Here is a 24,160-nt window from a genome sequence, read left to right on the forward strand (position 1 = left end):
ACTAAAACTTGTCGCTTCTTTTTACATAACTTTCTGAGCACACTGCCAAGACCCTAATCCATGATCTTCTTTCCTCTCGCAACTTGCTTCTCACAGGTCTTCCACTAAACCATCTCTCTCCTTTCAGTCGGTTCAGAATTCTGCTGCATGCCTCGTATTCTGCCAGTGTCGTTATGCTACTACTACTATTTATTATTTCTATAGCGCTTAAAGGCATATGCAGCGCTGTAATTTTAACATACAATAGACAGTCCCTGCTTAGAAGAGCTTACAATCTAATTTAGACAGGACATTTCAGGGTTGGGGAGATTATGGAAATGATACAGTGGGTATAGGTATGCTCAAGTTATCCCTTTCCTCAAGTCACTTCATAGGCTCCATGTCCACTACCACATATATTTCAAACGCCTCTTACTAACCTAGAAATGTATTCACTCTGCAGCTCCTCAATATCTCTCATTTCTCCCTATACTCTGCCCCAAGAACTTCGTTCATTGGACAAATCTCTCGTCTGTACACTTCTCCTCTACAGCCAGCTCCTGACTCTGTCCTTCCTACCTTGCTGCACCATACATGTATGCCTGGAACAATGTGCTTGACTTGGTGCATCGGGCTCCATCCCTGGTGGTATTAAAGTCCAGGCTGAAGGCCCACTTTTTCAAAACTTTTTTAAGTCTTTACCCTACCAATTTGTAAAGCACCTTATTTGTCATTCCCTCTGTAGCCCCCTATCCTGTCTGCTTCTTTTCCCTTTGTATTTCCCTACATGATGAGCAGCGTATATTGATTTACCATTTTTGTCCATTGTGTCTCTCATAATTAGATTGTAAGTTCTTTTGAGCAGGGACCGTCTCTTGTTTGTTTAATGTACAGAACTGTGTATGTTTGGTAGCGCTATAGAAACAATAGATGTTTGTAGTACTATCCCATTCCAAATACCATGCATTCAGTGTGTGTGTTGTTTCCTGGATTCTGTATGTGCATGTTTAGGTAACTATTCCTGGATTTCCCACAGGCCCTCTGTGCTCGACAGCTTTGCACTGCTTTCTGGACAGTTGAACACACTGAACAAAGTGCTTAAGAATGAGAAGACCCCACTGCTGCGCAATCAGGTGCTCATCCCACTGATACTGACACCAGACAGAGATGACGAGATCCTGGTGAGCAATGAATGATATACTATTGAAAGACAGGACAACCTGGCGAGAGTCGGGCAGTAGTGGATGATAGAGAAACAGGGGTTTCAAGTGTGACAGCCACTCTTCCTGAACCTGTGGGTAATTATCAATCCCTTCTCACAAGATTTCTGTAGAGAGCCTCATTAGCATACTTCTGTTCCTCCAATCCTTCTGGGTTGTCCGCCAATTCTTCAGCTGTCTCTCTACAAGCGAGATGGTAGGAGTTGGTCTTTTCTGCTTGTGTTTATTTTTCAGTTATATTTGGTTTTTTGGACCATTTGCGAGGCTTTTGGTGCTGCAGAGAATCCCAATCTTGGAACATCTCTGGCTGTGAGAGTGCACAGACTGAGGTCGAGAGTGCTTCCAAGGAGCAGACTGCTTTGCAGTGCACCCACTTGGACAGCCTGCACTTCCAGATTGGGGGCTCAGGGACCATTCTTTTGGGAGCAGTTCTCACCCAGGTTCATCTGTGGTGGGCTTGAACACAGGCTGAGTGGCTCCATGACAGTTTACCAGGATTGGGGCTGACTGCTTCCTCCCCTGTTAGCGTGTGCGAGGTCTGGTGGGGGTTGAGGTCACCAGCCCGTTCGCTGGGGTGAGAGGCAGTCCAAACACACAAGCAGACCAGATTCCAGGCTTGTTGAGGCAGAAGTTCAGAAATTGTAGCTCCCAGCACACAGCATGGCATAGTGAGTAACAGGCTGCCAGCCTGAAAACCAAAATCGGGGTGGGAGTTTAGTTTCTTGAGTTAGTCAGGTACCCCCACCTCTAAAATCCCCAAATTGCTAGTTTTGGGGCCCCATTGTAGCTTTCCCAGGCTATTTTTGGTGCTAAAATTGCTGCTGTGATGGCCATCGTGGATTCCCCGATCTGAAAATTAAAAGCCTCTAACTGCCTCAAAACACCTCAATTTTGCTTCAAAACAGGTGTGATGGACTCCTCAATCCAGGATACCTTGAATTCATACCAAATTTGCAATGGATGGCAGTCTGAGGATCATCCATGTCCTACATACCATGCAGCATGTGAGGGGTGAGAGCTCCTGGCTTAGCCTCCTCTAGTCCCTCGGAAGGGTGTTAGTGCCCAGATGGTGCGAGGGCCAGTATAAAAGTCCAGGTTTAAGCCAAGGAGCAGCACAAGTGCGTCCCTGGCAAAGTGTGGACATGGCGCAGCTGCAAAACCCCAGAAAGGAGTTTGTAAGCATCTGCAGGGGCTGTCTGGACGTCTTGGACAGGGGTTTCCCTCTGCATTCATCAATATAATGTTTGAAGTTTACAGGATTTATAAGGGCCACATGAATCCCTTGGGGATCGCAACCATGCTGATGCCGGGAGTTCCCTCTCCCCTCATGAGTGCAATTTCCTAGCAACAGTGCCATGCTCAAGACAGGGAAGTCCAGTCTGAGGAAGACTGGGATGGAGAGGGCACTTTTTCAATGCCTTTACTCTCCTAGTCAGTATCTTCTGTACCAGGAGATGCTGCTTCAGCTCTAGGGGGGCCGGATTTGGTGGAGGCCCCTGATCTTGGGGAGGACCCAACTGTGCAAAGGCTGTTCATGCCTTCAGCACTTTGCAGGTGATCATGGAAACCCTCCAGGAATTAAAGATAGTCTCCACAGTTCTCTGCTACACAGTGCTCATATATAAGTAGCACAAAAGCACTGACCACTGAGAGGTCCCAGAGGGGCCCCTTTAGGTGACCCAAGCCATGACAAGTCTCAATCCAATGGATGCTGAAATTTCCCTGGTGGTGCAGGTTACCAACCGTACCTCCCTTCCCTGAGGGCAGCATGGTATTAAAGCAGGGGTGTCAAAGTCCCTCCTCGAGGGCCGGAATCCAGTCGGATTTTCTGGATTTCCCCAATGAATATGCATTGAAAGCAGTGCATGCACATAGATCTCATGCAGATTCATTGTGGAAATCCTGAAAACCCGACTGGATTCCGGCCCTCGAGGACCGACTTCGACACCTGTGTATTAAAGGATGTCCAGGACCAGACTGAATTTTGTTCATAAGTAGCCCAGAGGCCATGGCCTCAGGTTTAACAGCAGCTGCAGCTCCGTTTTTTTTGTCTTTCAGGTTTGCCACTCAAGTTGCGCCATGATCCAGATGCAATTGTCGGGAGGGATCACCAGTTTTCTAATGTCTGGAGTAGATTATGTAGCTGATGCTCTGTATGATCATTTCAGAGTCTTGAAAAAATTCTTCTTATTCCACTTCCGTCTGCAGGATGCTGTGCATTTCTCCTCCAAAGTGACCTTGTGTAAATTACTATTTAAGGGACATTTACCCTTTGGAAAAGATATGGATGATCTTATGGCCAGTATGCAGGATCGCAAGCCAAAGTCTTTACTGGACAGCAGACCTTGAGCCCCTAGGGCAGGGGTAGGGAACTCCAGTCCTCGAGAACCGTATTCCAGTCGGCTTTTCAGAATTTCCCCAATGAATATGCATTGAAAGCAGTGCATGCAAATAGATCTCATGCATATTCATTGGGGAAATCCTGAAAACCCGACTGGAATACGGCTCTCGAGGACCGGAGTTCCCTACCCCTGCCCTAGGGAGTCAGGTTGCAGTACTTTTCGGACCTCCAGACAATATCGCTAGTTCTCGGGAGGGCCTACTGGCCAGAGATCTTTTCAAGACTCTAGACAAAGATTTGGAGAGGCTAGACATCCCCAATCTTCAGGATCTCTCTCCGCCACATCTCCCAAGAAGCAGTTATTATGCCAAGCCATCAGCAAAGCCTCCACGCATCGGAGGGAGGTTAGCAGCCTATTGGGATGTGTGGGCGAAGATCACCGCAGATTGCTGGGTGCTGGACATTATACAAGACAGAGTACAAGCTCAAGTTCTTTCATCCCTTCCCAGACTCTTTTCTAGACTCTCCTGCTGGGAGACAGGAAAAGGAAAAAAAAAATTCTGGGCTTCCATATTTTTGTGGGAAATGGTTGGGGCATAAAAGAGATAAGAGGGCGTGTCATAGAATGTCATGTGACTAGTCAGTCAGGCAAGCCGGCTCACTTTGCAGGTAGTGATGTAATTTGCTTTAGACATATTTAATAAATAGTGTTTAAAAAATAAAAGTGCAGAAATGTTTTGCAGATCTCTTGTATATACAGTAGATAAAGCAGCCAAAGTTCAAGTGAAAGTGCAAAGGCTGCTGGATTTGGAAGCCGTAGAGTCTGCTGATACTTAATATACTTCATAGTTCCCAAGAGAGAATCAGAAGACTGAAGGCTGATTCTAGACCTCAAAAGAGGGAATGCAGCCCTCAAAGTACCCTGTTTCCAAATGGAGACAGTGAGGTCGGTGATTGTATCAGTGGCGCTGCAGGAATTGCTCGCCTCCCTGGATATGACAAAGGCATATCTGCACATTCCCATTTTTTCCAGAGCACAGAAAGTTTTTGTGATTCCATGTACTGGGACACTTCCAGTGTACAGCCTTGCCCTTCGGGCTGGCCTCAGCACCACGGACCTTCACCAAAGTAAATAAATATATAAATAAAATATAATGCCATTAAGAAGGAGTGTGTGGCGCAGTGGTTAAAGCTACAGCCTCAGCACCCTGAGGTTGTGGGTTCAAACCCACGCTGCACCTAGTGACCCTGGACAAGTCACTTAATCCCTCTGTTGCCCCAAGTACATTAGATAAAGTGTGAGCCCACCAGGACAGATGGAAAAATGCTTCAGTACCTGAAAAAATTAATGTAAACCATTCTGAGCTCCCTGAGGAGAATGGTATAGAAAATTGAATGAATGAATAAATAAATAAATAATAAAGAAACAAAGTAATGGTGGTTGTTGCAGCACACCCACATAGAGCGGACATACAAGTACCTCGGTATTGGCTAGTATGTGCTCAGTCCGAATCCGAAGGCAGACTAGTGATTCGAAGAGTGATTCAACTGCTGCACAAGCTGGGCTGGGTGGTCAACTTTTGGAAGAGCCACCTGGAGCCAACATAGATCTTGGAGTATCTGAGAGTCAGGTTTGACACAAGGGAAAACAAAATATTCCTTATGAAAGCCTACAGAGAGAAGTTTCTGCATTAGATACGGAGTTTCAGAGTGAGGCTGGCAGCATTTGCAGGTAATGGGATCACTGGTTGCAACCATGGACGTAGTCCCCTGTGCAAGAGCACACTCGCATCCACTCCACTGCAAAATAATGTGCAGCAGCAGCTGCCTTGGACAGCGTAAACTTGTCACAGTCTTGCCTGGTGGTTGGAGCCCCAGTGTCTCACCAGAGAAGTTCCCCTTCACATTTCTGATGACGGCTGGGGGGCACATTGCGAGGGGCGTCTGATTCAGAGATGCTGGTCCCCTTCCCAGAAGAAGTGGTGGATTAACTGCTTGGAACTTGAAAGGAGGCTGCTGCCTTTCACTGTTTAGTAACGACCATGCAACAACAACAACACATATGCTATATCAAGTAATTCTTTATAATTAATTAATCAATGGTCAGCTTACATGATTGGCATCAAAAATGATCATACAGCAATGTGCCAAGAGAAGGAATCAGCCAGAGACTAGTAGTCTGAGCAGTTTCAGTTCTCTCTGTCTGGTTCCAGATTCTTGGCCTTTTTATCCCTAAACCTGGAATGTCATTCTGTCATTCTGATTGGAGGTTACCTTACTATTCTGATTGGTGGTTACATGCTTAAATTAGTGATTGGTTGATAGGTTGTTTTACAGGTTACGTTAGGTCATTACAAGGCTTGTGTGTTATCTAAAAACAACTTCCTTATCATCCTTGATAGTTTGTCCTTGGTGCTAAGTTCCAGACCCTCTGGACATGGACCCCTCCCTTCTCAGTGGTTCCCACCCTCTGCCTCTTGGGTGTTCCGGTTTATCAGTACTTTCAGTATGTCATGTTTCTAGCACATATGAGTTATTCTTAGTCATCGCCTTGTGACTATCTTTCCATGGCACTTCATTTCTGTCCTGTTGAAGTCACTTATCTTGTGACTTCAACAGGAAATTTCCATAGTAGCTACTTAGATGCTGTCAGCAGTTTTGGGACAGAGATGCAATTATGGGTCAGAGATGAAGTTTTTTTTAAATAAAATCCTTATTGTCCTTGGCCTGTTTTCTTTAGGCCTTGTCCCTTATCCCTGTGCCTCAGAGTTCTCCTGATGGTTTTACTCTCAAACTTCAAACCATCTGCCAGGTGCTTCAAGCGTTTGGGAGTGTGCTGCAGTGGTATGAGTTTTCTCGGACAACGCAAAGGTGGTAGACTTTGTTTCAAGTTTCAAGTTTATTATTTTTCTTGATTAATCGCTTAATCAAATTCTAAGCGATGAACATTTTAAAATACATTCAATGAGAGACAAACAATACAAACTTAAATAATAACATCGGGTAATTAATTAATACATGTTCTCATTACATAAGGTAAGATAGGGTTTTGAAATACAATTGATTAAAGAAAAGCAAAACAGGAAAAACACAATAGGGAAACATATAACGCTAAAACATAGAATAATAAAATCACTGGCCTTAAAATTATTGAATTAAATATTAAAAGCATCGTTAAAAAGAAATGTTTTTAGATTACTTTTAAATTTTCCTTAATCCTGCTCCATTCTTAAATAAATTGGAAGAGCGTTCCAAGTCTGTGGAGCGGTTACCGAAAAGATAAACTGCCGTCTGGTATTAATAATCTTCAAGGAAGGAATGGTCAATAAATTTTGCTCATTGGATCTTAAGGTTCTGCTTGGGTGATATGGTATTAATAGCTTGTATATGAATGCTGGAGTCTTGTAGAATAGAGACTTAAAGATAGAAACATAGAAGATGACGGCAGAAAAGGGCTACAGCCCATCAAGTCTGCCCACTCTGCTTACCCACCCCCTGTCTATGCCCTAATGACCCAATTTCCTTATCTTGACCCTCGTAGGGATCCCACATGGGTATCCCATTTATTCTTAAAGTCTGGCATGCTGTCTGCCTCGATCACCTGCACTGGAAGCTTGTTCCAATGATCAACCACTCTCTCTGTGAAGAAATACTTTCTGGTGTCGCCATGAAATTTTCCGCCCCTGAGTTTGAGCGGGTGCCCTCTTGTGGCCGAGGGTCCCTTGAGAAAGAAAATATCATCTTCCACTTCGACACGTCCCGTGAGGTACTTAAATGTTTCGATCATGTCTCCCCTCTCCCTACGTTCCTTGAGAGTGTAGAGCTGCAATTTGTTCAGTCTCTCTTTGTACGAGAGACCCTTGAGCCCCGAGATCATCCTGGTGGCCGTCCGTTGAACCAATTCAATTCTGCGCACATCTTTACTGTAATGTGGCCTCCAGAATTGCACACAGTACTCCAGATGAGGTCTCACCATGGCCCTGTACAACGGCATTATGACTTCAGGCTTTTGGCTGACGAAACTTCTATTGATACAACCCAATATCTGCCTTGCCTTAGATGAAACCTTCTCCACTTGATTGGCAGTTTTTATGTCTGCACTGATGATTACTCCTAAATCTCGTTCTGCTGAAGTCCTAGTTAAAGTTTCTCCGTTCAAGAAGTACGTCCTGCATGTTTGTATGTTATCCGATGGATAACTGGAAGCCAATGTGCGTTTTTTAAAAGGGGTGTAATGTGATCAAATTTTCTGGATTTAGTAATGAGTTTTATGGAAACATTTTGAATAATTTGTAGGCGTTTGAGTTCGTTTAGTGATATACCTTTAAAGAGAGCATTACAGTAATCTAATTTAGAAATCACTAAAGAGTTAATAAGAATGTTTAACGATTTTGGACATAAAAATTTTGAGATAGATCGAATCCTGCGTAATCTGTAAAAGGTGGTTTTAACAGTATTACTGATATGATCATGGAAATTCAGTTTGGTGTCAAAAATCACCCCTAAGATTTTTATATTATTGACTATTTGTAGGGGAACATTTTTTATGGTGAGAGGAGCAATGAGAGTACAATTTTCTTTCCATGGGAAGAGTATCACGTTTGTTTGTTTTTTTAATGATAAGAGCCAGTTTGTTTGTATTTAGCCATTGATGAACCTGGTCGAGCTTCTCACTGATCTCTCGGATATCAGATATTTTATTGGTTTCTATTGGATGCAGGAGCTGAATATCATCTGCATATACAAAAACTTGAAAACCCACGGATTGACATAGGGTAATTAAAGGAGCAAGGTGCACCAAGAGTGCTGCTCTATGCTTGGAAGCCCAAATACTGTTTCAGTGGGCAGAGGCCCGTCTCTTGGTGTTCTCAATGGCACATGTGGCAGGAGTGGACAATGTGCAAGTGGATTTCCTCAGTCGGAAGATCCTAGATCCAGGGAGTGGTCATTGTCTTAGGAAGCATTCACCTGCATTGTGAATCGGTAGCAGCACTTGACATTCAAGCTATTAATATCAGTAGCCAACAAGATGACGGCTTGGTGATTCAGTTAAAGATATGAGCCAGGAAGTAAAGCTCTGGACACCCTGGTGCAACCCTGACCAAAGGCAGGTCTTCTTTACACCTTCCCTCCGTGACCCATGATAGGCAGACTTATGCACAAAATCATAGAGCACCAGGGGCTGGTGAGTTTAGTAGCACCAGACTTGCCAAAACAACTGTGGTATTCAGACCTGGTCCATCTATGAAGAGATCAAGGTCTCAAACTTCCATGTTATCCCTGGCTGATCATACAGGGTCTGGTTGCCCTGCAGGATCCAGAATGCTGTGGTCTTGCAGCATAGCTCTTGAACGCATGGCTCTAGCGCGTAAAGGCTATTCAGATGCAGTGGTCGTCTCCCTTCTAAGATGTAGGAAAAAGACTATAGCAGCATATGCAAAGGCTTGGAAGTGCTTCCAAGCTTGGTTTGCTCATACGAATGAGGACCTGAGCTCAGCACTAATCATGCAGGAAGGTCGGGAAAAGGCCTAACAGTTGGCTCCCTGAAAATTCAGATTGCGGGACTCATGTATTTTGGACCTAGGATTAATAAGACCCTCGTAGCTACACATCCAGATGTGGCCCTGTTTTTGAAGGGCGCCTTGCACCCTTGTCTTCCAGTGCAACAACCTTTTCTGGCATGGAGTCTTAATTTGGCTAGCTAGAGCACCCTGGAGCAAGCTTCTCTGATGAACCTTATCATCAAGACAGTTTTTTGGTGGTGATTACTTCAGATTATCGAGTGTCAAAACTACAAGCTTTTTCATGCAGAGATCCCTTCCTCAGAATTTTGGATTCAGGTATGGTCTTGTGCACAGTCCCATCTTTATTACTGAAAATGGTTTCCAGCTTCCACATCAGCCAAAAAGTACTTTGGCATGACTTCACTCCCTCGGGATCGAGAAAGAGTGATCTGGTATTGAAATTATTGGATGTGTACAGACTCTTACTGCAGTATTTAGAGGTTACAAGCAGATTTTGACTGTGGGATCATTTGTTCAGATTGGCGGGGGCTGCCCATAAAGGCCAACCAGCCTTGAAAGCGTCCATTTCCAGGAGGATTCATATGGCCATTTCTTCAACCAATATTGGAAGTGAAAAGTGTTCGCCTATATTCCTAATGGTGCACTCTACTAGAAGTGTCGCTTCCTAATGGACAGAATCTTTGGTGGAAGAAATCTGTAAAGAGGCTACTTGGTCCTCTCTCCATATATTCGTGAAGTTTTACAGGGTGCTAGGAATTATTAAAAAAGGGATAGTCAACAAGACTAAGAATGTCATATTGCTCCATGGTGCGACCTCATCTGGAGTATTGCGTTCAATTCTGGTCTCCTTATCTCAAGAAGGATATAGTGGTGTTAGAAAAGGTTCAAAGAAGAGTGACCAAGATAAAGGAGATGGAACTCTTCTCGTATGAGGAAAGCCTAAAAAGGCTAGGGCTCTTCAGCTTGGAAAAGAGACGGCTGAGGGGAGATATGATTGAAGGCTACACAATCCTGAGTGGAGTAGAATAGGTACAAGTGGATCGATTTTTCACTCCGTCAAAAATTGCAAAGACTAGGGGACACTTGATGAAGTAACAGGGAAATACTCTTTTTTTTATTATTATAATTTTTCATATTGCTGTTCAATCCGAACAGTAAAGAATAAAGATACCAAAACCATAAGCAATCAATTAAACAAACCTTTTCCTCTATATGATCTTTCTAGCCCAACAATATGGAGGAGTTACTTAAACATAATACATAATATTACAATGAAAATATATATATATATTTTTTTCAAATCTTTATTCATTTTACATTTCACATCAAGTGTACAGAAATGACAAACTTTAATACACATCACTTGAAAATCTATAACTTATCTCAAAAAGAAGATTTATCCCCATCCCTCCCCCCAAATTCAAGCAAATACATAATACACAATATAATATCTTATACTTTTTATTCCACCTTCAATAGTGAAATTCAAAAAACCACCCCCCACCCCAAATCAATATGTATAAAAGTAGGGAAAAGTGATAATTATTCATTATAGTAATTTATTAATGGCCCCCACACATCCTTAAATTTATTAAAATAACCTTTTTGAACAGCTAGCATTCTTTCCATTTTATACAAGTGACACACTGAGTTCCACCAAAAACAATAATTCAATCTTTTACAATCTTTCCAATTATATGTTATTTGTTGCATGGCAACTCCTGTCAAAATCATTAAAAGTTTGTTATTATTAGAAGATATTTGGCATTTAGTTCTCATAGACATGCCAAATAAAATTGTGTCATATGACAATGCTACATGATTTTCTAGCATACAATTTATTTGGTCCCAAATCGACTGCCAAAAAGCCTTAATAAATGGACAATAAAACAATAAATGATCTAAAGTTCCAACCTCAAGATGACAATTCCAACATCTATTAGACTTAGAGCAATCCAATTTTTGTAAACGAACAGGGGTCCAGAGTGCTCTATGCAACAGGAAAAAACAGGTTTGCCTCATAGATGCAGACATTGTACATTTCAAGCTCCAAGACCAAATACGTGGCCATTGAGATGCATTAATTTGATGCTTAATCTCAATGCTCCAAATATGTCTAAGTCCAGTTTTTGGTTTCTTATTCAAATATCCAGATAATAATTTATACCATTGTGCGGCCTGGTGACCCAGGAAATCTGCCTGAAAGCATAAGAATTCTAAACTAAATTGATTATTAAGAGATTTCCATTCAGGGAACCCTACCTGAATAGCCTGCTTCAATTGCAACCACTTATAACTTTGTTTTTTATCAAGGCCAAATTTATGTTGCAACTGAGAAAAATCCAGCAGCGTACCATTAGATATAACATCATCTAAGGTACGTATCTCTGCTTTAATCCAATACTTCCAGACAATCTTGAAACCGCCTATTTGAATCTTGGTGTTTAGCCAAATATTTTGGTATGTAGATTTTTGAATTGGAAGAGGTGTTAAATTATTAACATAACGTAAAGTTTTCCATGTGTCCATTAATATTCTATTGTTTTTACGTATCCTAGGCATTTTAATACTAAGAAGATGACAAAGCCTAATGGGAAACATGAGCTGCCATTCCAACACCAACCACATGAGCTGCCATTCCAACACCAACCAATCTGGAAGCTTATCCATGAGCTCTGGGAGGACCCAATACATACCCTGGCGCATAATATAGGACTGATGGTACCTATAGAAGTTTGGAAAATTTACCCCACCCTCCGCAATTGTCTTTCGTAAAGACACTAAGGCAATTCTTGCAGCTTTACCCAGCCAAATAAATTTAGTAAGAATACTATTCAACTTTTTATAAAAAGACCCCTGAAAAAAACTGGTATCATACCCATTTGATAACAAACTACAGGCAAAATCATCATCTTAACAATTTGGACTCTTCCCCACCAAGACAGATGTAACGGATTCCATTGCTCACATAACTCTGTTACTTTTTGTAATAAAAATCTTTCATTCACTTTCATTGTCTCATCAAGTGTATTTTTTAACCAAATTCCTAAATACTTTATTCCTTCTTCTTTCCAAATAAAAGGAAATGAATCAAATAAACCTTTTGTACAATGAACATTTAGAGGAAGAACTTCTGACTTAGATCAATTTATTTTATACCCTGAGAATTTCCCAAATTTCTCAATCAAATCAAGTAAACATGGGATGGTTGTTTCAGAATTCCTCAAATGAAGCAAGATATCATCTGCATAAGCAGATACCTTATATTCCTTTCCAGAATGCGGAATTCCTTGTATTTCCGTTACTTGTTGAATAGTTAATAATATCAAAAAGCAAAGGAGACAAGGGGCAACCTTGTCTAACCCCCCCTTTGCAAATTAAAATAATCCAAGAAAACATTATTAATATATAATCTAGTAACAGGAGAGCTATACAACGTTTGAATAATTTGTATAAATCCCGAACCAATACCAAACCACTCCATAGCCTGATACATAAAGGTCCATTCTACCCGATCAAAAGCTTTCTCAGCATCCAGAGATACAGAGAAAGCCGGATCCCCTATGTCTTTTGCTAGATATAACATATGAAAGGCCAGTCTGGTATTATTGGAAGAGTGTCTATGAGCAACAAAACCTGTTTGGTGCATACCAACTATATAAGGAAGAGCCTTAGCCAAACGCATGGCCAAAAGTTTAGCTAACAATTTACCATTTACATTGATTAAAGAAAGAGGCCTGTAATTTGAAACCAACGTGGGGATCTTTATTTGGCTTTGGCAAGACAATAGTTAACAATTCTGCCATAGTGCCTAAAATACTACCTTTATTTAGTTGATTCTGATATAAATTTAGTAAATATCTTAGATAATAAGGCAATTTGGAATGATTTATAGAACTCTACCGTAAAACCATCACCACCTGGAGCGGTCCTACTCTAAGAGACTTCAATGCTGTTTGTAGTTCTTTTAACGATATCGGCTCTTCCAAACTTCTTTTTATATGATCAGGAATTTTTGGACCTTCAGTTAGTTTTAAAAATTCTAAACCATCCTTTTCTCTATCCAAATAAGGCTCAGAAGAATAAAGGTCTTTATAAAAATTTAAGAATTGTTGTAATATAGGTCCAATTTGAGAATGAGTAACTCCTGTTCTATCTTTAATTACACTTATTTTTGTCTTTCTCATTTTTGCTTTTAGATAATTCACCAGTAATCTTCCCGCCTTATTTGAGCTCCCATAATACAAAGCCTGCTGAGAAAGAATATATTTCCTAATCAATTTAGAAGAAATCTCATTATATTTACCTTTAGCTTTAAAAAGAGCTTGAAGCGTAGAATGTTCCCATTTATCAATCAATTTGGACTCCTAAGATCTTAAATCTCTTGTTCCAATGTAATAAATTGCATTTTTAATTGTTTCTTAATGTATGCTGAGAATGAAATAATTTGTCCTCTCATGGTTGCCTTAAAAGCATCCCATAAGGTTTCTATAGAGATTTCTTCCGTATTGTTAATTTGAAAATATTCATCAATTTTTAATTTAAATTTTTCACAAAATTTTGGATATGCAAGCAATGTATCAAACCTCCAAACAGGCTTAGCATTATCTTGATCAACAAAATTTAAATCAATCCACACACCACCATGATCTGACAAAATTATTGGATCTATGGAGGCTTGTGTTACTTGTTGTATTAACTGGTCAGAAACAAAAATATAATCTATTCTAGAAAAGGATTTATGAACATGTGACCAAAATGAAAATTCACGATCATTAAAATGAAGAATTCGCCACATATTTAAATTACAGGAATTTACAAATTTGTCTAAACCTAATGACTTCATAATTCTACTAGGTTTTTTATCCAACAAAGGATCCATTGCAGCATTAAAGTCCTCCGCCACTACTAAATTACTAGCAGCCAGTGGTAAAACTATCTGTTGTAGAGTCTTAAAAAACTCAATTTGGTTCGAATTAGGAGCATACACATTAAAAAGTGCCACAGTAGTATTACCCATGCTCATGTCTATATGCAACCACCTACCTAAAGGATCTGCAGCCACCATATTAAATGCTGCAGAGCATTTTTTATGATTTAGGATAGCTACTCCAGCTTTTTTCCCTGCCGCAGGTGCAAAAAACAATCCTTCATCCAATTACCCACTGATTTTTTAGATTCCTCACCAGATAGGTGAGTCTCTTGGATAAAGCAAACATCCGCATTCTGCTGTTTTAAGTATAATAGCGTCTTTTTTCTTTTAATCGGATGGTTGAGGCCATTAACATTCAAAGAAAGAATTTTAAAACCCATTATATTGATTAAACACAATACCCACACATCCACAAAATAACTACTATATAGTCCTTTTCCCCACACTGAAAATCAAAATTAAACCCTTTCCCCTCTCCCAGACCCCTCCTACAACCACCCCATCCCACCCATATTAATAATGCAAACTTTGAAACGCACATGCAAGATCAAGTAAATGAAAAACTCCACCCAGGCTATATCTAAAACCTTTTTAGTAACTAAACTAAGCTTCTTAGAATGTAAGTCCCTTATTAAAGAAAAGGAGACATTTAAATTATATTACCTCTTTTTTTTGGGGGGGGGGAGAATACTCTTTAATACACATTCTGAAAAGAAAATAAATAAAATTATATTATTCATCCTCTCCACATTATCATCATACACTTACATAAAATAAAACCCAATTACCTCAAATAAGTACATTTTTGACACTTACAAACCAACAATTTCCTATCTAACAATCATCTTATGATAACATCACACAGACTTTATCACATAACTTGGATCATAACCCAATATATTCCAAATATCGAAATCACTGCCCAGTTCAATCCTACTGTCCATCACCATAATCTCATTTTCTTCAAAAGATCTCTGCATGCAGATCTGGAGGCGCACTCAGAAGGCTTCATCAATAATGTATCCATTCTGCACACTACAGTAGCTGTATATACTAATCCAAAACATTGTAAAACATGACATGTCACGAAATTTTTCCCCGTGAAAGTCATCATGCAGCTATTATGTTGAATTTCTGAATTTGACTTCAGCAAATCTCTCTCTCAAGGTGCAGTGTGCAGAAATCCCATACACCAACCTAACTGCGCACATAAATCCATTAAGTTCAGTGGGAAGCAAATTGAAAAGTAGGATGCAAGATAAGAATCAGGCCGTATCATACAAGCACTCATTCCAGTCATAGTTCAGTACCCTAAATCATTCACTTCCCACTATACTGTAGAAATATCCCACAGCTTATCAAGCCTTATACATCAAATTTACTTATAATTTGATATTCTTGCCAGGTATAGGATTTCAAATCATATAATACTTCCTTTAAACAACTGCAATCCAAGAGATGTAGATAAAACTCCTTCACAGTCTACTCCTCCCCTTTGCTTGCATTATATCGTTTTATTTTTGCCCTCTGGAGCTCACCTACAGATCCCTTCATGTTCAATGTGCAATGTGCAGAGCCTATGTGAAAACCTTCTCTTACAGATCCATCCGATATTCTGAATTTAACATATACCACCTTCAAATCAGAGGAGTGTCATTATGTTAAATTCATCCTTCCGACCAGACAGGAAATGAAGAATATCACATATTCACAATATGTTAATCCATGTTCATATTTATTAGACCCAATTCTGGCATAAGGAAGGGTCACCTTTTAAAACCTTTTTCTAAGCAGCCTTTTCCCATGTAACTGCTCCATGTGTCTGCGTGACTTTGTCAGAATGCTGAGCCGATTCAAATTTTAATTGTAAATTGCCCAATTAAAGAGCTTTGGCTTTATACTTTAGATAATCTTCTAATCAAATCAACAAAAACAAACTAAAATGTTGAGACAAAATAAAGAAAAGGAAGAAGATATACAGCCCCAGCTTCATTCTTATGTAGCCATGGGCAGCTCACACTGATCTAAGAACTCCTTCAGCTTTGCTGAATCTTCAAAGTTCAAAGCCTTATTTTCATATGTTACCCACATAATTGCCGGGTAAATTAAGCCATATCTAGCTCCTAATGCTCTTAATTGTGGGCGCAAATCTAACAGCTGTTTCCTTCTGTAAGCTGTCACTTTCGCAAAATCCTGTACTATGTGAATCTTTGAATCTTGACATTTGAGATTTTTATTTTCTTTAGCCAATTTAATAATTTCAGTAACCTGTTGATATCGGAGCATTTTAAAAATCAATGGACGCGGCCCTTTCTGATTACTAGATCTTCTTATCGGGACCCTATGTGCCCTTTCCAGTTCCAACGGATATTTGCTTTGAATCGGTAGAATTTTCAGTAAGAAATTTACAAGAAAGGCTATCGGATCATTTTTTTTCTATCCCCTCTGGTAATCCAAGCACCCTTAAATTACTTTGTCTTTCACGGTTAGATAAATCCTCAAGTTCTTTCTTCAATAACTCTATCTCCTTATGGTCTTTTTTATACTGCAGTACTTCTGCCTCAGTTCGCTCCACACGTTTTTCCATATGCTCAATCTTAATATCCACTACTTGCATTCTCTTTGTCAAATTCGCTACCTCCTCTTTCACTTCTTGTTTATTTTTCGCATTGTTTAATACTATCTCCTTTATCAGCTGTAGCTCCTTCATGAGATCTCTGTTTTCAATTTCTTCCGTTGGAAGCGGAACATTGAAGGAGATGTCGGCTCCAACTTTGACCTTTTGACGCTTCCTGATCCTGTTCCCGCTGAAACACTTTTACATTGCTTACCCGAAGTCGTTCCGCTATCGAAAGAAACTCTTCTGATGTGACTTACAAAACTTTTTGACAGCTTATATTATTATAATTCGCCTGATTCCGTGGAGCTCATCGATCACCCAACCATCCCGGTACGCCTCAAAGCCACGCCCCACAAAGAAAATATTAAGCTCAGAATAAACTGAGCTAAGCCTTCTTATGTGCTGTGATTACTTTGACTCCTAATAAAAATCAGCAATTATTCTCAACTTCCTTGTCCTTGCTCTGTTCCTGTTTACTTAGAAATTATTGCAAATGCATAGGATCCCAAAATATAAATTCTTTTTGTTGCAATTTAATAATACACTTGCAAGGAAACTTTAAGAAAAATACAGCATTCAAAGCTAATACCTGAGATTTTAACTTCAGGAATTCTTTTCTTCGATATTGTGTGGCCCTAGCAACATGAGGAAATATAGAAAAAGATCACCACACAATTTCATAGTTCTATTCTTAAAATATCTTATTATCAAATTTTTATCCCATTCACTTAAACAAGTGATCAAGAAAGTAGACCTAGTTGATATAGTATCTTGGGAATCTTCCAAGAAATCCATTAAATCAAGTTGTGTCCCTTCTTTTTCTGAGGTATATAATAACAATTGAAAATCTGCAAAGACGCCGCATTTGTTAAACCTAATACCTCTTTAAATATTTTCTAAGCAAAATTTCAGCAGGCATCAAATGGCTCTTAGGAAAATTAACAAATCAGAGATTTTTTGATCTAGCTATATTTTCCACTTCTTCAAACTTTGAATGGATAATACATGAATCTTTAACTGCAGACATAGAAACTTGCTGCGGTGTAGCAACCTGTAACTCCATTAACATTGTTCTATTATCCAGTTTTTTTTACAACATCTAATGAAAAATCTGAAGATTCTTTAATTGCTGATCTTAATAAACCCTCCACCCTCATATTAACTTGCCATAAGTCCTTCAAACTAATGTCCTTAGGTTCCTCAGGTGGGTTCTGCTCACCCCCATTACTCTCCAATAAGGAAATAGCTTTAGGCAATAAAGTAAATTTCCATTTAGAGGTACTTGGTGGTTTTGGAAATCCCTCTGAGGCTGCTATAGGTTCCGAATTAGGTCCCATAGCTCCTGACATCGGTGGAGGGGGAGGAGTTCTATCAAGGGGACTCAGCAATGCCCCCGATGTAGATAATGAAAATTGAGTTGCAGAAGCTGGTGATAATATAATCAGGTGGCAGTCCATGGGACCAGCCATAGCTGGGATAGAACTTTTAGGTTTCACCTTTCTTTTACCCATGAAAGTAGTTATAAAGTAGTTCTTACCCGAGCTCAAGATTTTCCTGCAATCCACGCGACTTCTTGTGACTCCCAAGGGGCCAAACGAGCCCCTTAGAGCACACCCTGCGGCCGCACACAGCAGCAGCAGCACTCTTTAAACTAGAGAAGACGGACCCTGATGACATCATGGTCCATTTCTCTAGATGCCTGCCCAAACACGGCACCAGTCACGGGCAGGAGAGAAAGGCAGGAACAAGGAAACAGATAGCCGCCGCCACTCCTGAGGCAGGCAAGGTTCCCTCTGCCGCACACAAAGTCAAATTCCTCCTCCACAGGGAAATACTCTCAAAACCAATAGGAGGAAATATTTTTTTCACTCGGAGAATAGCTAAGCTCTGGAATGTGTTGCCAGAGGATGTGGTAAGAGCAGATAGCGTAGCTGGTTTTAAGAAAGGTTTGGACAAGTTCCTGGAGGAAAAGACCATAGTCTGTTATTGAGAGACATCGAGGAAGCCACTGCTTGCCCTGTATTGGTAGCATGGAATATTGCTACTCCTTGGGTTTTGGCCAGGTACAAGTGACCTGGATTGGTCACCGTGAGAACAGGCTACTGGGCTTGATGGACCATTGGTCTGACCCAGTAAGGCTATTCTTATGTTCTTATGTCTACTACTGCTACTATTTATAATTTCTGTAGAGTTGAAAAGCATACACAGCAGTGTACATTTAACAAGCAATTTGGATTTTGATCATCTGTTCTGTTAGCAGGCTCATTTGTCCCGCCCTAAACTCAAGGGACTACTTTGATACGTCCCACAGGTTCAGGAATAGAGTGTCTGTCTCAAAAATCTTATACACGAATACAGGATGTCCAGTGCAGTACTCGGAGAGACCCCCCAGGAAAGGGACTTGGGAGTACTGGTCAACAAGTCAATGAAGCTCTCCATGCAATGTGCGTCGGCGGCGAAAAGGGCGAACAGAATACTAGGAATGATTAAGAAGGGGATCACAAATAGATCGGAGAAGACTATCATGCCGCTGTACCAGGCCATGGTACGCCCCCATCTGGAATACTGTGTCCAACACTGGTCGCTGTACATGAAGAAGGACACAGTACTACTTGAAAGGGTCCAGAGAAGAGCGACTAAAATGGTTAAGGGACTGGAGGAGTTGCCGTACAGTGAGAGATTAGAGAAACTCAGCCTCTTCTCCCTTGAAAGGAGGAGACTGAGAGGGGACATGATCGAAACATTCAAGATAATGAAGGGAATAGACTTAGTAGACAAAGACAGGTGATTCACCCTTTCCAAGGTAGGGAGAATGAGAGGGCACTCTCTAAAGTCAAAAGGGGATAGATTGCGTACAAACGTAAGGAAGTTCTTCTTCACCCAGAGAGTGGTAGAAAACTGGAATGCTCCTCCGGAGGCTGTTATAAGGGAAAACACACTCCAGGGATTCAAGACAAAGTTAGACAAGTTCCTGCTGAACCAGAACATATTCAGTTAGGGCACTGGTCTTTGACCTAAGGGCCACAGTGGGAGCAGACTGCTGGGCATGATGGACCATTGGTCTGACCCAGCAGCGGCAATTCTTATGTACTTATAGAACAGGAGTGTCAAAGTCCCTCCAAGAGGGCCACAATCCAGTTGGGTTTTCAGGATTTCCCCAATGAATATGCATGAGATCTATTAGCATACAATAAATCAGTGCATGCAAATAGATCTCATGCATATTCATTGGGGAAATCTTGAAAATCTGACTAGATTGCAGCCCTCGTGGAGGGACTTTGACACCCCTGTTATAGAAGGAAAGATTAGGTTCTTACTTCGATAATCTTCTTTTTATAATCTTTTTGATATAGCTTTCAATCCTTAACCCTACTCCTCTGCCCTCCAACCCAGCCAGCTGATTAATCGTTCCCCTTAATTGTATCCATGACATCCTGTTTGTCTATCTTATCTGTTTAGATTGTAAGCTCTTTCAAGCAGGGACTGTTTTCTTACTCTTTGTGACTCTGTATAGCGCTTCATGGGTCTAGTAGCGCTATAGAAATAATTAATAGTAGACGACAGATATTCTAGTCCTGAAGCCTGCCCTGTCATATGTTCATTTGCTTCCTTACTGCCTTGAATGTGAAGGGTCATTTTCTTTTATCCAGTTTTAACAAGGATGGAGTAAGCAACTGCCGCTTTGATGCATCTAGGGTAGGGATCTCAAAGTCCCTCCTTGAGTGCCACAGTCCAGTCGGGTTTTCAGGATTTCCCCAATGAATATGCATGAGATCTATGTGCATGCACTGCTTTCAATGCATATTCATTGGGGAAATCCTGAAAACCCGACTGGATTGCGGCCCTCAAGGAGGGACTTTGAGATCCCTGATCTAGGGGGTATCTGTAGAATCTCAAAGACATGGTGCAAGAAGCACAAAACCTGTACATCCCCAGGTTTAGGAAAGGATGCAAAAAAAATCGAACAAAGGACCCGGTATGGATAACAAATGAAGTGAAGAAGGCGATAGGTGACAAGAAGAAATCTTTCCGAAAATGGAAAAAGGACCAAACCGAGGAAAACCGGAAGGAACATAAAACATACCAGAAAAACTGTCACCGAGTGATTAGGAAAGCAAAAAGAGAATACGAAGAGAGGCTGGCTGGGGAAGCAAAAAACTTCAAAACGTTCTTCAGATACGTTAAAGGGAGGCAACCGGCGAGGGAGGAAGTAGGACCGTTGGATGATGGAGACAGAAAGGGAGTGGTAAAGGAGGAAAAAGAGGTAGCTGACAGGTTGAACAAATTCTTCTCGTCGGTCTTCACAAGCGAGGACACATCCTATATACCAGAACCCGAAGAGACCATAAGTGGAGATCGAGAAGAAGAAAAACTGGCGCAAATAGAGATAAGCCATGAGGATGTCCTCCAGCAGATAGATAGACTGAAAAGCGACAAATCGCCGGGCCCGGATGGAATCCACCCAAGGGTTCTAAAAGAGCTAAGAAACGAAATAGCGGAAACACTCCGACAAATTTTTGACCTATCTTTGAAAACGGGGCAGATCCCAGAGGACTGGAAAATAGCTAACGTCACACCTATTTTTAAAAAGGGATCAAGGGGTGACCCCGGGAACTACAGGCCGGTGAGCTTGACTTCAGTTCCGGGCAAGATGATGGAAGCACTGATAAAGGACAGCATCTGTGAGCACATGGAAACAAACGGACAACTGAAAGAGAGCCAACATGGCTTCTGCAGGGGAAGGTCGTGCCAAACAAACTTACTGCACTTCTTTGAAGGTATAAACAGCGAGATGGACAAAGGGGAACCCATAGACATCATTTACCTCGACTTCCAGAAAGCCTTTGACAAGGTGCCCCATGAGCGACTACTTAGGAAACTGCAAAACCACGGGGTGGAAGGGGATATATACAGATGGATTAAACACTGGTTGGCAGGCAGAAAACAAAGGGTTGGGGTGAAGGGACAATACTCAGGCTGGCGGAGTGTCACGAGCGGTGTTCCACAGGGGTCGGTGCTCGGACCGCTGCTGTTCAATATGTTTATAAACGACCTGGAAACGGGGACGAAGTGTGAGGTTATAAAATTTGCAGATGACACCAAACTCTGCAGCAGGGTTAGGACCGCGGAGGAATGCGAAGACCTACAAAGGGACCTAAACAAACTGGAAGAGTGGGCAAACAAATGGCAAATGCGATTTAATACAGAGAAATGCAAGGTCATGCATATAGGGAAAAAGAACCCAATGTTCAGCTACAAAATGGGGGGATCGGTGCTAGGGGAAAGCAACCTTGAAAAGGACTTGGGTGTGCTAGTGGATACAACAATGAAATCAACGGCACAATGTGCAGCAGCCTCAAAGAAAGCAAATAGAATGTTGGGTATAATTAAGAAGGGTATCACAACCAGGACGAAGGAAGTCATCATGCCGCTGTATCGAGCGATGGTGCGCCCGCACCTGGAGTACTGTGTCCAGTATTGGTCGCCGTACCTCAAGAAGGACATGGCGATGCTTGAGAGGGTCCAGAGAAGAGCGACGAAAATGATAAAAGGCATGGAAAACCTTTCATATGCAGACAGATTAGAAAGGCTGGGGCTCTTCTCCCTGGAAAAGCGGAGACTCAGAGGAGACATGATAGTGACTTTCAAGATCATGAGAGGTATCGAGAAGGTAGACAGAGATAGATTCTTCAGACTAGGCCCACAAGTACAAGGGGGCACTCGGAGAAGCTGAAAGGGGACAGGTTTAGAACCAATGCTAGGAAGTTCTTTTTCACTCAGAGGGTAGTGGACACATGGAACACACTGCCGGAGGCTGTGATAGGACAGTGGACACTCCAGGGTTTTAAAGAAGGATTAGATAAATTCCTGAAAGATAGGGGGATTGAGGGATACAGATAGAGGTAGAGATGGGATATAGAGAGAGTTTAGATAGAGACTAAGGGGATTTAAGGGTTCAGACAAAGATCACCGTACAGGTCACGGGCCTGATGGGCCACCGCGGGTGCGGACTGCTGGGCGCGATGGACCTCTGGTCTGACTCAGCAGAAGCAACTTCTTATGTTCTTATGTTCTCCCACACTCTTAGTGCAGGTTGGTAACTTGTTTGATTTCACCTTTATTATGTATTGCAAAAGGTTACGTTTTGTTTTATCTGTTATATGTTACTAATATGAGCAGAACTGACATGTTTCTCGGGGAGGATCCCCCGGATCCCTCCCTATTCTGTTTCCTCTCCAGGGCTGACCATTTGCTTTGGTACAAAATGAAGAATTGGAGGACAACCCAGAGGGGTGGGAGGCAGAGCAAAAAAATGCTAATGAGGCTTTTTACAAAAGTTCTCGTGAGAAGGAATTGACTACCTACAGGTTCAGGAACAGAATTAGAGAATGACACGGTGACAGAATTTGTCCCCGTTCCGTGGGAAACCATCCTGTGTCTTTCTTTAGTGTCTATCTCAACCTCAGTCCTTCTACACCAGCATTCTTCAATGCAAGGCTTGAGAGTTAGTGACTGTGCCTGTTCATACTCTGATTCTTCTCTCTCTCCTTAAAGAATGATATGGGAATGGTTTCCTGCCATTAAGCAGGGATGGGAACAGAAGAGTTGGCCTCTGCGGTTATGTCTCCAGTTTGCTTAATATTGCAGAAACCATCAGAAAAATGATCCTCACCCCTATGGCTGGTTGCGATTGGAGGAGATCTTTAAGTCTTTCATATTGACTGCTAATGTTCATTTTAATGCTTGTAACTTTCAAGGAGGGCCACAGGCTGCAGTTTTTAGGGTTAATGTGCTTAGCAATTCTTTTTAATCTATATTTTAGCCACTAATACAATTGGGCAATTTCTGTCTCTTCCTACCACATTTTCTTGCTCGGAACTTGAGGATCATCTTCTTGTCTATGCATGATATAAAAATAATCACCAGATAGGATTCTTCTGCTAATGCTGCTGCTGTTATGCTATTTCCAAGAAGCAGGCAATGGGAGCTACAGGCTACAGAGAAAACAAGAATTGCCAAAGGTCCATCAGGCCCAGTATCCTGTTTTCAACAATTGCCAACTCAGGTCCCAAGTACTTAGCTAGATACCAAGTAGTAAAATAGATTTTATGCTGCTTAGCCAAGCCATCTCAATAATGACCTATGGAATTCTCATTTAGGAAATTATCCAAGCCTTTTTTAAACCCTGCTAAGCTAACTGATTTCACCACATTCTCCGGCAATGAATTCCAGAGTTTAATTATATGCTATGTGAAGAAATATTTTCTTTAGCACTCTCCAGGCCGGTATAGGTTAATCTTACAAGCGGGTATATATCTCATCATGAGCAGCAGGTGGAGACAGGCAGTTGTGGACAAGTTCCTGCAGGAAAACTCCATAAACAAATAATAGAAAGATACACTCAGAACTCCTGTCGGACATTACCTACCAAAATGTACATCTTATACTCTTGCTCAGAAAATTGTATTTCTATATTCTTGCTTTCTTAAAGTCTCTGCTCTCTGTATTTCCTCTGATTATCTGCATATTGTATTTCGCTGA

The 24,160-nt window shown here is 41.2% G+C and overlaps 1 protein-coding gene across 3 annotated transcripts in view; it reads left to right on the forward strand.

Moving 5' to 3' along the window:
* Positions 1 to 24,160, forward strand: part of MED8 (mediator complex subunit 8) — a 69,126-nt gene that overhangs the window by 10,512 nt on the left and 34,454 nt on the right. For 2 of the 3 annotated variants that reach the window (XM_033916165.1, XM_033916164.1), the window contains exon 3: positions 1,016 to 1,160. The exons of the other annotated variant lie outside the window; for it this stretch is intronic. In XM_033916165.1, coding sequence (XP_033772056.1) covers positions 1,016 to 1,160 — 145 coding nt within the window. The remainder of the gene's footprint in view (positions 1 to 1,015; positions 1,161 to 24,160) is intronic. 3 annotated transcript variants of the gene reach the window in all.

This window comes from Geotrypetes seraphini, chromosome 12, assembly GCF_902459505.1.
Source record: "Geotrypetes seraphini chromosome 12, aGeoSer1.1, whole genome shotgun sequence".
Taxonomy (NCBI): Eukaryota; Metazoa; Chordata; class Amphibia; order Gymnophiona; family Dermophiidae; genus Geotrypetes; species Geotrypetes seraphini.